This window comes from Arachis hypogaea, chromosome 10 (assembly GCF_003086295.3).
Source record: "Arachis hypogaea cultivar Tifrunner chromosome 10, arahy.Tifrunner.gnm2.J5K5, whole genome shotgun sequence".
NCBI classification, from domain to species: domain Eukaryota; kingdom Viridiplantae; phylum Streptophyta; class Magnoliopsida; order Fabales; family Fabaceae; genus Arachis; species Arachis hypogaea.
In genome coordinates, this window is record NC_092045.1 from 2,898,868 (window position 1) to 2,912,899 (window position 14,032).

At 33.3% G+C, this 14,032-nt stretch overlaps 1 protein-coding gene and 1 non-coding gene across 3 annotated transcripts; one reads left to right on the forward strand and one right to left on the reverse strand.

Annotated features, from left to right (window-relative positions):
- Positions 1–7,078: 7,078 nt before the first annotated feature.
- TRNAQ-CUG (transfer RNA glutamine (anticodon CUG)) lies at positions 7,079–7,150 on the reverse strand. The gene has a single exon. It is a non-coding gene; the product is annotated as a tRNA-Gln (tRNA).
- A 188-nt stretch (positions 7,151–7,338) lies between these two features.
- On the forward strand, positions 7,339–11,369 carry LOC112714635 (protein GID8 homolog). 2 transcript variants are annotated; one of them, XM_025766265.2, is made up of 7 exons: positions 7,339–7,459; positions 7,763–7,861; positions 8,303–8,462; positions 8,581–8,687; positions 9,216–9,347; positions 9,598–9,754; positions 11,052–11,369. In XM_025766265.2, the coding sequence occupies exons 2-7, from the start codon at positions 7,811–7,813 to the stop codon at positions 11,171–11,173; spliced, it is 729 nt and encodes a 242-aa protein (XP_025622050.1). In that variant the 5' UTR covers positions 7,339–7,459; positions 7,763–7,810; the 3' UTR covers positions 11,174–11,369. The 2 variants fall into 2 exon arrangements, with proteins under 2 accessions (XP_025622050.1, XP_025622051.1); XM_025766266.3 differs by having other exon boundaries at positions 7,384–7,635.
- The last annotated feature ends 2,663 nt before the right edge of the window (positions 11,370–14,032 follow it).

The window sequence follows — 14,032 nt, forward strand, 5'->3', positions numbered from 1 at the left end:
AGAGGTTTTAAAAAAATCCTTCAAATTAGATAAGAAAATCAATTTTTTTTCTTCTGTGTTTTTTATTCCTAATTTACAGCAAATTTTAATATCAAATAACAAGAGTTACAAAACTCCTAAAATTAAAATCTTATTACTTTAAAATTCTTCACCAATTTCACTCTATCTCTTTTTTTTTTATTTTTTACATCCCGCCAAATCCAATTCTCATTCCCGCAAAACTTTAAAACTGTTCTCGTCACTTTTCTCAATCCTATTCTCCCTCTCTTTTTTTCAGGTCACCATTTATTCTTGATCTCAATTCCCATCTTCTTCTCCCACAATTTTTTTAAAAAATTTGGCTTACCAAATTACGGAGATTTTAAACTGCTACAAAACTAGAAAAAATCGCTGCTAACTGCAGGAGTCAAAAACTGTCGCAATATATACCAAATAACAACGATTTTTTAAAAACTCCCGCAATCAAATAGTAGGACACATAACTGCGTCAATTTTCTGAACCGACGTAACACTTTTTGCGAAAATCAAAAGCTCCCGTTAAACCGAAAAAAAATACCCCGCAGTTTAGCGTCTTTTTTGTAGCGAGAAATAATCATTCTCCATATATTTGTAAATTCACATATCACTCAATTAAGGTATATAGAATTTAATTAAAAGGGTATTAATGGGAGAAAAAAAAGAGTGTTATTATATTATAAAAGGTTTAATTATTCTAGAGAAAATTCTACTTTCCTTTTCTGCGAGATGTTAAAATGACACTCCCCTTTCTCTATTTATAAAATGTACATTCTCCTCCCTTATAACTTTTAAAAAACCTCATCTTTAATCCATTTTAAATTTTTTGTGTTAACTAATGTTAAATTTATCTTTTTTTAAAAAAATTATTTTTTATAAAAATATCCTTTAGCAAAAATTTTATTCTTTATTAAATTTTGGTTACCAAAATTTCCTTTAATAAATTATTTTTTATTGATTAAATTATATTTTTATCAAAATATTTTTAAAAAAATTTAATAATTAAATTATTTTTTTAAGATATCCTTCAATAATTTTTTTAATTATTAAATTATAATTTTACTAAAATTTTTATTAACAAATTTTTTATATTTTATTATTAATTTTTCGATATCAATATATATTATTTTAATATTAAAAAAATCTTAATAAGATTATTTTTCAATATCAATATATATTAATTATTATACATATTAATAATGGTAAGATTTTTTTATTTAATGTTAAAATAATATACATTGATATCAAAAATTAATAGTAAAATATAAAAAAATTATTAACAAAATTTTTTTAAAAGTTATAAGAAAAAAAAATATACATTTTATAAATAAAAGAAAAAAAAGTGTCATTTTAATATCTCGTAAAGGAGAAGAGTGTAATTTTCTCATTATTCTATATATGCACATATATAATCATATCGAAAAGACTATACAAACTAAAATCACAGCGCATGGAGTAGTATATATTGACCAATGACCATATTCGGGTGTTGGTTGATTAACATATCATAGATGGAAAATTAATGCATTTTGGTATATATTCCAAAATGGTGGTTTGTCTCTTAAATATATATATATATATATATATATATATATATATATATATATAGCTCACTACTACATACTGTTTTCAAGAATCTAATCATAGCAAAGTAGAAAGGTGGTGTTTTTGTGGCGAACCTTGTGCGTTATGACTTGAACTACGGGAACCCTAAGTGCTCACATGAATGGCAGAGAGAACTAATCAATTTTCTTCTTGAACAATTACTTGGATTACCTTATTATTTTACAAAACGATAACATATTAGTAATATAATTTAAAAAATTACTACTTTTTAAAAGATAATTAACTCTATAATAATAGTAAAAACTAATAAATCAATAAATAAAAAAATAATAAGCTAACTATTCGACTAACCCAAATTGATTAATAGCATCCCAAATTAGTGATGAGATAGAGCGCACTTTCTAATGAGGGATAGGATTAAAATCACACACACATGCATGAATATGGAGTCAACCTCATTGTCAAATCAATAATAATTTTTAACCTACTAATTTATTTTATAAGGGCCATGCAGGCCAGGAGAGGGTTGCATACATAATTAAATAGGAACTTGTTCTATTTCTATATAATATAAATTAAATTACATCTACCTTAATTCACTTATAACCTACCATTTTAACTCCTCGATCAGCTGAAAATCTGAATTATTGAATAAAAAAAATGTACATGCATGTGTATATGTATATGCTCAGTTCATAAATATAAAATTAGCACTTTGGTCTAAACAAGGTAAAGTAGGTTCAATTAACATTATTTTAATTTGGATACAGTACTATTTTAATTTCTTAATATTTGGAGCAAATTTTAATTTAATTTATAATATTTTAAATTTTATATTTTTTTCAAAAAGTTTTAAACATATTTTATGTTATATTATTATTAAATTTGACACTAATAATAATACTAATTAAATTATATTTTTTTTATGTGTTGAAAAAATATAACCAAAATTTTATTATCACACTTTTTTTTTTTAAATTTTTTTTTGAAATTTCAAATTTTAACAATTAATTATCAACACTTTAAAATTTAAAAAAAATTATATTAGTAATAATTGGTAGATCAATTTCACTTATATACTGAAAATAAATACTATTAACTTTTTAATATGCAAATTATTTGTGTCAACTTTAATGGTAAGACAACATTAAACCCGCTTATTTTTTTTTTGGATTGAATAAGATGATTAAAAATTTTGTAAGACTAAAAAAGAACATTTAAAACATTAAAGACCAAATTAAAATTCAGTTAAAATGTTTGAACTAAAATAATAATTTATCCTATTATTTATTTTTCATGTTTATCACGTACACCTTTTAATTCTCAAGTTTCAAAATTCTGACCATATAGGGACCAGCATGGACCCAAGATTTAGTGGCATTGTGTGTGTCGTTTATGATTGAAAAACAACATATGCATTTTCATTGGCTAATTAAGGTATAGGCTATGGGCTAATTGATGCATCTAAAGAAAAATTCTAATAATAAGCTGGTAGTGGATACCTACCACAAACATTATTGTTCATCAAAATCTAAATTAAAGTAGTAGTAGTCCGAATACATAAATCCGGTATTTATATTATCATGTTGCAACAATCCCTAACCCTATATATATATTAGGGTTCAGCAATTTAACTTGAATTCGTCTCACTTTAATTAGTTTATATGAAGAGCACATGGCTTGTTTTCTATCACCTTATTCAAAATTCAAAAAGCAATTAAAGAGTTAGTGTAGGACGACATAGTAGCGCACTAATAATTTGATGATAGAGCTTATTTAGTTAATTAAATAGTATATACTATATAGCTACTATAGTCTATACTCTATAGACACAAAAAAAAAAATACTAATTACTATAATTTTTAAAATAAATTATGACACACCATGTACACGGAGAATAAAATAAATCTTTTACTGGATTAAATAAAATACATGTTATATAAATTAAAATAGTCATATCTATAGTCACCAAATTAAAAAAAAAATATAAATGTTGACAAAAATATTAATATTTATCTTATATTTAAACTAACACTAATTAATTATAATTAATTATATTCTTATCTTATATTAATTAATATTAATATTTATCTTATATTAATGAATAAATGTTGCAATCAAAGGGTTTTATAAAAATTTGTATCGACAGGAATATGCTTCGAGAATTGATTTTTGGTATGGGTTAGTGAGGCAGATTGATGGTGCTGAGGCTGTAGCATTGGGGGTTATGCCTATTGTAGAAAAAATTCAGGAGGCAGTTTGGGACTGAATTTTCTAAAGCCTCGAGTAGTAATGGATATAATATGAACTTCATCAAACAATGCTGGGAGGATATTGGTTAAAAGTTCACTGCAGCGGTGATGGAGTTCTTCCAAAGTGCTAAGCTACCAACCGATGCGAATGTCACGTGGGTGATGCTAGCTCCGAAATTTGTGGATACTAAAGAGATCAAGGACTTTCGGCCGTCAGTATGGTGGGCTGTGTGTATAAAGTAATTTCGAAGGCCTTGGTGAGAAAAATGAGAACAGTTATGCTGGGTTTGATAGGAGAGACACATAGTGCTTTTGTGGAGGTAATACATAACAGCACCCTCATTGCCTGTGAGACGGTTTAATAGCCCAAGTCGCGTAGAAAGAAGGCAGCAATTATAAAGCTAGACTTTCAGAAAGCATATGATAGAGTCAGATGAATTTTTGTGGATATTGTACTTCAGAAGATGGGCTTTAGACAAAGATGGAGAGATTGGATGAAGGAGTGTGTCAGTACGGCCACTATGTCTGTCCTAGTGAATGGGTCATCTTCCAAGCCGTTCAAAATAGAGAGGGGACTAAGACAAGGAGATCCTCTTTCTCCCCTTCTGTTTGTTCTTGTAGTTGATGTGTTGCATAGGATGTTGGGGGAAGCCGTATGAATGGGCGCATTACTCCGTTGCTTATCGGGAGAGATCATATTGAACTGTCTCACCTCCAATTCACGGATGATACTATCTTGTTTTGTCCTCCAGAGACAAGAACAGTTGTGAATTATAAAAGGCTGTTGCGGTGTTTAGAGTTGATGTATGGTCTGAGCATCAATTTTGATAAGTCGAATCTGATCTCGCTTAATTGGGAGGAGGAGTGGGTGGAGCAAGTGTGCGTCATACTAGGGTGTAAGCAAGCTGTTTTTACCTGTTAGATACCTTAGAATTTCTTTAGGAGCGAATCAGCGTTTGGTGAAGACTTGGAAGCCGATCATTGATAAGGTGGAAGAGAAGCTCAGCTTGTGGAAAGGGAAGGTCCTAAACAAAGCAGGCAAGCTAGTTCTTATCAAATCGGTGTTGAATAGCCTACCGACCTAGTACCTTAGTCTGTATAAGATGTCGAAAGCAGTCGCTGACAAGTTGATTGAACTTCAGAGGAGGTTTATGTGGGGTAAGGAGGATGGTAACTATGGTATACCTCTAATAAAGTGGAAAGTGGTTCAGACACCAAAAAAGACTGGGAGCTTGGGGGTCGAAGATGCAGTGCTCAGGAACACAACGCTTTTGTTTAAGTGATGGTGACGGTTTTCAAAAGAGGACTGTCCATTGTGAAAGAAGATTGTCTGTTCTTGTAATAATCCGAATCCTAAAGTAATGTTATCAAATGAGGCTCTACCGGTGAAGGGGGTCCGTAGAAAGACATCTGTCAGTTGAATATAAAAGAACAACAGGTGAAAGAAAAAGTTATTAGTGGCCTCGCGATGGAATTAGGGAATGGAAGAAGAACTCTGTTTTGGGAAGATAATTGGGTGCAAGGTGGTCCTCTGAAAGCTAGTTTTTCAAGGCTTTTCTCTATTTCAAACCAACAAAGATGTGTGATAGGGGACTATGGATTTTGGGATGGGTTAGAGTGGATTTGGAATTTTCATTGGAGGAGAGAGCTATTCCAATGGGAGTTGGAACTTGTTCATCAACTTCATGAGAGGTTAAGGCCAGTGAAACTATCAACTAGCAGAGAAGATAATGTTGTGTGAAAATTTGATAATAAAGGTATTTTTTCTATTAATTCTTTTGTTCAGGTATTGCAATCAGAGACCCTTTCGAAAGAGATTACGAGTTATAGTTTCACAAGTTCAATTTGAAAAGGGTTGGTACTTCCGAGAATTGAGCTTTTTGGTTGGTTTGTTCTAGTCGGCAAGGTGCACACTAAAGGGAGGTTGAGTAGACTAGGCGTTATTCATTAGAGTGACAATATGTGTGTAAGAAGGAAATGGAGTTTGTTCATCATTTGTTTCTTTCATATAAGTTTACGTGGCATGTGTGGTGCGCTGGTTGAGGTGTTTTGGTAGAGCGTGAGCCATCCCAAAAACCATGAAAGTTTTGTTTGAGAGTTGGATTGACATGCATAATAGAAAGGAAGAGCAGAAGATGTTACTGATTGGGTTCTTTGCAATAATTTAGAATACCTAGTTGAAAAGTAATGATAGAATTTTCAGCAATAAAAAAGCAGGTGTTAAAGTCATTCAACGAAGAACGTTTTTAAACTACAAAAATTATACTGGTATTAACTATTTTAGTTGTTGATGATAACGTAAAAAATGACATAAAATTGATAACCTTTGGATTTGAGTTTGTTTTTGTATTTTTTGTTTGTTGCTCCACCTTAGGATATTAAATTTTCTTTGTTTAAAAAAAAATTATGTTCTTATCTAAAGTAGTGTGAGCCCCCAATGTTGGCGAATATAAAATCAAAGTCTACTTATCCTAAAACAAATTAGGCAACATGGGCTGGTAAATGAGCACCATTAATTATGATGAAACATATTAAAAAGGAAGTTTATTAATGTCTGAATTTTATTGGGTGTCTGACCTCTGACCAATATGAAACATGAAAAGACACACTACTAATTAACAATGGAAGCATGTATGTATTAATGTATATGTGGGACAAACTATTCGAAAGGATATGATCTGCATACATTGACCAGTTAGTGGAAAATCAGATAATCCTCGCTTTCATTCACACCATCGTTATCTCATCATATACATGATTACACCTACGAATTCATGAATATTGTTATTTACATGTCAAATTTTGATTTCATTTGGTGATAGGGATGGACGACTTAGACTATGCGTTTTTGTCTCTTCCTTATTTTTATGCTCATCATTGGAAACAGTTCCAAAATTTTAACATATACATATAATTAGGGGCACGTATATATGTATATCGATTGAAATTATAAACTAGATTCATATTATTTCAAATTACTTAGAACTAGACGAGAAATAATTCATAGTTGATCACAAACTTATCCTATATCCAATATATAATTAAAGAGAGTCTTTTAGATCCTAAACTCTAAAAGAATAAATAGATACAAAAAATAATTCAATAATTGGAATCTAGTTACTAGCTAGCTAGATACTCTCCAAAGTGATGAAAACATTGTATAAAGACTGGAAAACATTGTAGATCAAAGAATGTGACGAGTTCAAAAGCCGACACTGTTAGTAGTCCAAAAATGAATCATAAAAAGGTCCCACCGAGATTTGAACTCGGGTTACTGGATTCAGAGTCCAATGTCCTGACCACTAGACCATGGGACCAGTTCTGCGCATGAATTCTACTTATAATAATATATTAATTACGTTTTAACTGAAGTAAAAATGTAAAATAATGGAAACTTTCTATTGGGCTGGGTCAATATTTCTTTTGTTGGGCCTATGTTGAGACCCGGTCCATTAATGAGTCGGGTAGAAAATAATAAACAAAGCGGATATTTGTCCAAAAAAAAAAAGCGAATCCGAAACAATATCAACGTTGAAGAACGAGTCCATAACCCCCGGTCAGGTTCCGTACAATTGAAGTGAAGGGAGGGAATCGCCTCCTCGCCGGCACACCGTAAACGTAGATAGGTACCTTACACTCTACTCACTTCCCGACTCCCGTTCACGTTTTCTACCTAAAACTTACCCGGAAAATTTTTCACCGCCATTTTCCCGGAAAATTTATTCACTTTCTACTACTCTGCTTCTTACCGTTTGTATCCATCTCCTGCTTGTGGAAATTATTCCCCCCTTTTGTTAGTAGGGTTTGTAAACATTTTGATCTGAATGTCTTGGAGATTTTAATGCAACAGTTTGATTTAAATTATTATTGGTTCTCGTTTGTTGACCTTCAATCTTGTTTTGGTACCGATTTTGTTTCGGATTTTTCAGGAGAGGGGCATTTTGGAGATTGAAAATGGGGCTTGAGTGTGTGCACTGATGTCATTGTTCTGGATTGTGATTCGTCAACTTGCAGAGATCGAGGCAATGGTATTCTACTCTTTCTCTCCTCTCACTCACATAACACACTTTTTTACCAGCTTTATTTGTTGATTGGTTTTTTACTGTTATTTTCTTTTTTTTGATGGGATTGGTGTTAACTGTTAAGGATCTTGTATTTGAGCTAATTTAGGAGCTCATGGTATTGTTTTTCTTTTTCTACATTCTAATTCTATTTGATTGTATATAGATTCAGAAAATTAGTTCAGATAATCAGATTTTGATATATTTTGTGCGTTAATTTCTCCTACAAAAAGGACTGTGTGAAGTATGTGGAGCCCATTAAAGTTTTTGTTTCATAAGTAATACTGTGTATGGACTGATTATAGAGAGTGTTATACACACTGCTTGGTAGTGAAAATGAAGTGGCAACAATATATGTGAGGGCAATGCAATGCTAATTATGTTGCCTTTGAAATCTTTTGTGTAAAGGCCGCATCAAAGAAGGTGATAACAAGAGAAGAGTGGGAGAAGAAGCTCAGTGATGTCAAGATTAGGAAAGAAGACATGAATAAGTTGGTAATGAATTTCCTTGTTACCGAGGGTTATGTTGAAGCTGCTGAGAAATTTCAAATGGAGTCTGGAACTGAACGTATCCTCTTTTAGTCTCCTGTTTTTTTTTTCCTTCTTCATTTTTGTTCTTTTATTTTGGTCTTGGTATGATCTCAGCTTCTCTATTGCCCTTTGTCTCTCCTTATTGATATGTATAGCAGATATAGATCTGGCGACTATAACTGATCGCATGGCTGTGAAGAAGGCAGTACAAAGTGGTAATGTTGAGGATGCAATTGAAAAAGTGAACGACTTGAATCCAGAGGTAGGCTTCTCACTACTACTAGTCTTTTGTTAATAGCATCCCATTTAATCGTATCATAGTCTCCTTTTGTTAGTGTGCCCGCATCATGCATGCAATATTCATATGCTCAATCTATTTATTGCTTCGCACCAATTAAGGGCATTGACACATTAAGTGATGTTGAAAATTCCCATGTTGAACATAAAATGATAGTGTTTGTCTTGTAAACTAAATGTGTTGTACTTTCATTATTGGGGAAAAGGGGGCTGAGGAAGGGGGCAAACTGTTCAAATGGAACTTGGCATGGAACTCTTGTAGTTGGGTTTGTTTACAAGTTGATATTGCCTGCTCAATTATCCTCATTTTTGTATTCAAATTGTGTGAAGCCTGCCGTTCAAGTTATGTATTGTTTCTTGCTAATTCTACTTCTCTGCTTTTTCTGAACCTCATTCTTTAAATCCGACAGAGTGATTTTGTACTGATAGCACATATTCATTCATATGTACTTGATAATTAATATTCATTTTATGATACTTGAGCTCACTGCAGATACTGGATACAAATCCCCAATTATTTTTCCATCTTCAACAGCAACGGCTGATAGAACTAATCCGAAACGGGAAAGTAGAAGAAGCTCTAGAATTTGCTCAGGAGGAGCTTGCACCAAGGGGGGAGGAAAACGTAAATACCATCTGATGATATTTTGTATATTTATTTTACATATAATCTCTACTAGCTAGTGAAGTGTTTCTGGCACTTCCAGTAATGTGCTAGTTCTTCACACTGATGTTTTTACTCAGATTGCCTCTAGTTAGAAAAAAAGAAAAAGAAAAAAAATACCAAAAATGGAAATGCATTGTTACAGTGGAAAATTGTGTAACTAGTTACACAGACTTGGTACTAAGACTTTCTTAATTTCGATTCCCTTCAGCAAAGCTTTTTGGAAGAGTTGGAGAGGACAGTTGCATTGCTTGCCTTTGAAGATGTCTCTAACTGTCCTGTTGGAGAGCTTCTTGACATATCACAGCGGCTAAAGACAGCAAGTGAGGTGAATGCAGCCATACTTACAAGCCAAAGTCACGAAAAAGGTCTGTGTTTGCTACAAAATCTATTTATTGGCATATATAACTTGGGTATCTGTTTCTTGCTTTAAATTATAGTTTTGGAATATTAAATTATCTGAGGATTATATAATACCTTATGTTGGAGACTCAAACCTGACTAAAATGTTTAGGGGAAAAGGGAATTGGGCCACAATCACTCAACCAGGTCCATGGGTAAATAAATAAACAATAAGATGGTGGGTTTTTAGAACTGAGTAGTAGAAAAAAAGTGGGTTTGTTTTATGGGGAAGTTGGTTATACTGAGTTGGGGGAAGCAGGAGATTATTCATACTTTTTGGAGAATGGAATTTTGAGGTTGAAGAAATCCTCTATGCCCAGGAAACCCTAAGTAGTAGAGAGAAAGTGGGTTTGTTTTATGGGGTAGTTATACTGGGGTGGGGGAAGTAGGAGATTATTCAGACGTTTTGGAGAATAGAATTTTGAGGTTGAAGAAATCCTCTATCCCCAGGATTTTTCTTTTCATTGGCATTGATAGTTTCTGCATTGTTCTTGTTAATACAAAATCTAATACACGTAGACTTAGGCTGGACTAGAGCTACTGCCTCAGTTTTGAACATATACTTTTCTCTTCCCTACGTGTAGTGTATATACCACTTATAACGGCATAATCTTCTAAGATGTCCATGATCGGGATACAATTTTTGTCAAATAGCAACTGTTGCATTATAAATTTGTCAACTTCAATAATAATAGATGCTTTGCCGGATTTGTCCCAATTAAACCAATGCTCCTTTGGAAAGCATGGACTGAGTTCTGATTATTTATGACTGAATATGAAAGATGGATTCAAAATTCTAGTTGGTAAATATCCTAATGTATTCCTAATTTCACAAATCTCAGTTCCAGTGGAATACTGAGAGGACTTATTGTTTATCATCTACTAGTTTCAATCATTTTGTAGTCTTTTGGCTTCCTTTATAGGGGATGTCAACTGTTGGCAATCCATTTATATTATATGTGCTTTAGATCTGAACAGAAGATTTGGCTTACTTTCGTGGAATGTTGTGTTTGGAATCTGGATTCAACTTTGAACTTAAAGTGTGATTAAATTCACTTCAGATGAAGTGAATGGGGGGAGGACCATTACTGGTCTTTATCTGGAAAGATTGGCATCAAATATCCCTAAGTAACTGATATAATTGTGAACTTTTGCCAATTGGTCCTATGTTCCTTAAGAGGGATTGTGGTATTTAAACAGTTGAAAACCCCCTAAGTTAGATTGCTGTACTATCATTCATTTAACTTTGATTTATTGAATCAGATCCAAAACTTCCAAGCTTGCTGAAGATGCTGATATGGGCCCAAAACCAGCTGAATGAGAAAGCAGCTTACCCTCGGATAAATGATCTATCCAAAGCTATATTAGAAGATCCTGCTGTCTGAATACTTGCCGCATTTTAGGTTTCGCATGGAGCTTTTATGGTCATTGCATTGAAAAATTATTGGTGTACTTGAAAGAGAAAGGTACTGTCATAATTGGTGTCCATTTCTCCTAGGTAATGTTTTACCCCGTTGTACAAAGAGATTGTCAAACAGAAATCAATTCTTTCCATGAGGTAATCGATTGTTTAGACAGATATTCAGTTGCGCATTACGGGTAAAAAAAAATGATTCTTTCCTATCAGGTTGAAAGGTGGTTAAGCTTTCAAAAATAAAAAGGGTGGTTAAAAAATGATGCAGCCTATCATAATTTCCAATTAGTGGGGACCGTTAGTCCATTACTATCTTCACATCCTTCTGTGTGCCTCATTAATGCAATATGTAATATTCCAGCATAAGCCAAAGGAAGTAAACGCGTGCCAGTTTCACCAAGTAATAATTTTAACGTTGCTTTGCTTCTGAACCAGACAGCGCATCACAATTTACCTAGCCTAGTTTTTCCTCTTTTGTCTTGCTATGTGAACACTCTCGCTCTAGCTATATCTATTCTCTCTAACTCAATGGTCAAACTCAAACGCACAAAGTGAAGAAGAATAATGTGAACTGTGTGAGGAGGATGTACAGTGAAACAAGAGACCAGAAGTCCAGAACATTACAAGATCCTTGAAAATTCCTACAATGCTTTTTCATTTGTTATCCTAAGAAACTAGAAACATTAAAATACTACCCAACATGAAGAAACAAAAAACGAAGCGTGTTCTTTTTAGAACCTGTGAATTAAGAAGCAGCAACGTAACAGAGTCACTTGGTTTTGACCCAAATAACATAAACCCAGGTTGTGTTGTTGTGGATATCTGGGAGCTCATGGACTGTTGCATCTGCCATGAACATCTTTGCAGCATCTCTAATAAGGTGGTGGCAAGTGCCGTCGTCAAAGTTGAGTGCATAACTTGAAGGATCATATTGGAACTTGATCTGCTTCTTTCCACCATTGTTGTTCTTGAAAGCCTTCTTCACCGCAGAACGCATCCTCCAAAACAAGCTCCTGCACCTCTTCTTGCCAAAACCATTCACCCAATCGTCCAAATTCGCAAGCAACCCCATGTTTCAACAGAAAGAAGAGAAAAGCTTCAAGCTTTATTGTCCCAATGTGGTGTAACACAAGAGCAAGAAGAAGGGTATGTGTACTTTATAGTGAATATGGGAGTGGGAGCATGGTATGGTGTTTTCAACAATGGACGTGTGAGATGGGTTTGTCGAAATGCTTAAAAAGGTTGAAGCTTTATGTGATGGGGGTGATGGGTGATGGAGAAGAATGAACACTGAAAGAGAAGGATAATAGTCTTTTTGGTCTTCTAAATAAGAAGGTGCGCAGACTGATGAGTTGGGTGCAATGTTCCACAGTTAGGTACTATCTAATCCAATCTATATAGTAGTGACTATGTGTCACGTTGGGATGCTAAAATTCCATCCTAGAGAGAGAGAGATGGTGGTGGTGGAGGTGGTGGGGTTTTGCAGTGGGCAGAGAGCCCCAAAAAGTCTAAGGTCGTTTCTCTATCAGAGATTTCAGAATGTTGTTGTCAAATGAAAATGAAACAATATCATATTAAATATTAAATAATTAATTAATGCTATGTAACATAACGAAATTGAGTAATAAAGATCCATCCTCCGATTTTCTCTTAACTATATATAACTCCTCCTCTCATCAACTTCCTTTTCGGTGAAATTGCTTGATTCTAGGGGACTTCGTTTCATTATGATAGATCTTTCATTGCTCAATGCTAATCCAATATTCTTATCCATAAATTAATTCCTTGCTTCTTTTGCTTATAATCTCAACTATTTCAACTATTTATTTACTTAGACAAATTTAACTATATAAGCTTGTAGTTAAGTAAGTTAGGATAATAATCTTCCACCAATTGATTGACTTATATTGTTATGCTGCTATATATTTAAATTTTAAGGAGTAACTGATTTTTTCTAACATAACAAATTAGTAAGTAACTGTGTATTGCCAGGAGTTAAACTAGTTTATATCTAATAAATTTTGAATCTTGACAACATAAATGAAAAAATAAAAGCACATTGAGTTTATACCATATTTACACCAAAATCTGCAGTAGTTTAAAGCATGGGTCCAGTACTATATAGGAGTAATAATAGCTACCCATGCGGCAACATCATAAGAAAGAAAAAAAGTCATTCAAATATTAATTTGTATGCCATGACAGTTAACATTGTAATTCCTTAATTTTTCTTGGCTTACTGAGTTTACATGAAATAGTGTAAAATTGTATATTATCCCCATACTTGTGCACATGCAGGGGAAAGAAACAAATTGCTAGCCCCTAAAATAATTTAAAAAGAAAAAAAAAAGAAAAGAAAACTTGATTCAGCTTGCATTGATTGAGTGAATATATATGCATCTACTAAACTACAGAAAGAAAGAACCAAGAGAAGAAATTAAGAAAGAGACATGGCAAGAGTAAAAAATCTAACAAGAAGTGAGGGGATGAAAAAAGAAGCATGGTTGATCAATCAAATCAAAGCTGGCATATTTTTGCATCCTAACTGGTTTGTCTCCCACACAAAGCCAAACCAGAAACCATGTGGGTTGCTCTGATAGCATTCTGCACCCCCCACATCTGATTCTCTCTTAACCCCTTTTGTCCTCTTCCTGTAAAGACACACTTGACTTTTGCTTTATACACCAATAGCCCCCCTTTGATTAAATTCCCCCCTTTGCATTAGCTTGTCCCATTCCAATCCAATACCACACCATAGCTTATGCTGCCCCCCACATGTGGGCCTCCCCCCTTTTTAGATGACTTGTCATTCTTCCCATCAGAGCCACTC

Bases quoted from the DNA above. Each gene is read 5' to 3' on its own strand.
- LOC112714635 (XM_025766265.2), top strand. From the start codon at position 7,811: ATGTCATTGTTCTGGATTGTGATTCGTCAACTTGCAGAGATCGAGGCA. The intron at 8,463-8,580 runs GTATCCTCTTTT...TGATATGTATAG, and splicing joins AATGGAGTCTGGAACTGAAC to CAGATATAGATCTGGCGACT. The intron at 8,688-9,215 runs GTAGGCTTCTCA...AGCTCACTGCAG, and splicing joins TGAACGACTTGAATCCAGAG to ATACTGGATACAAATCCCCA.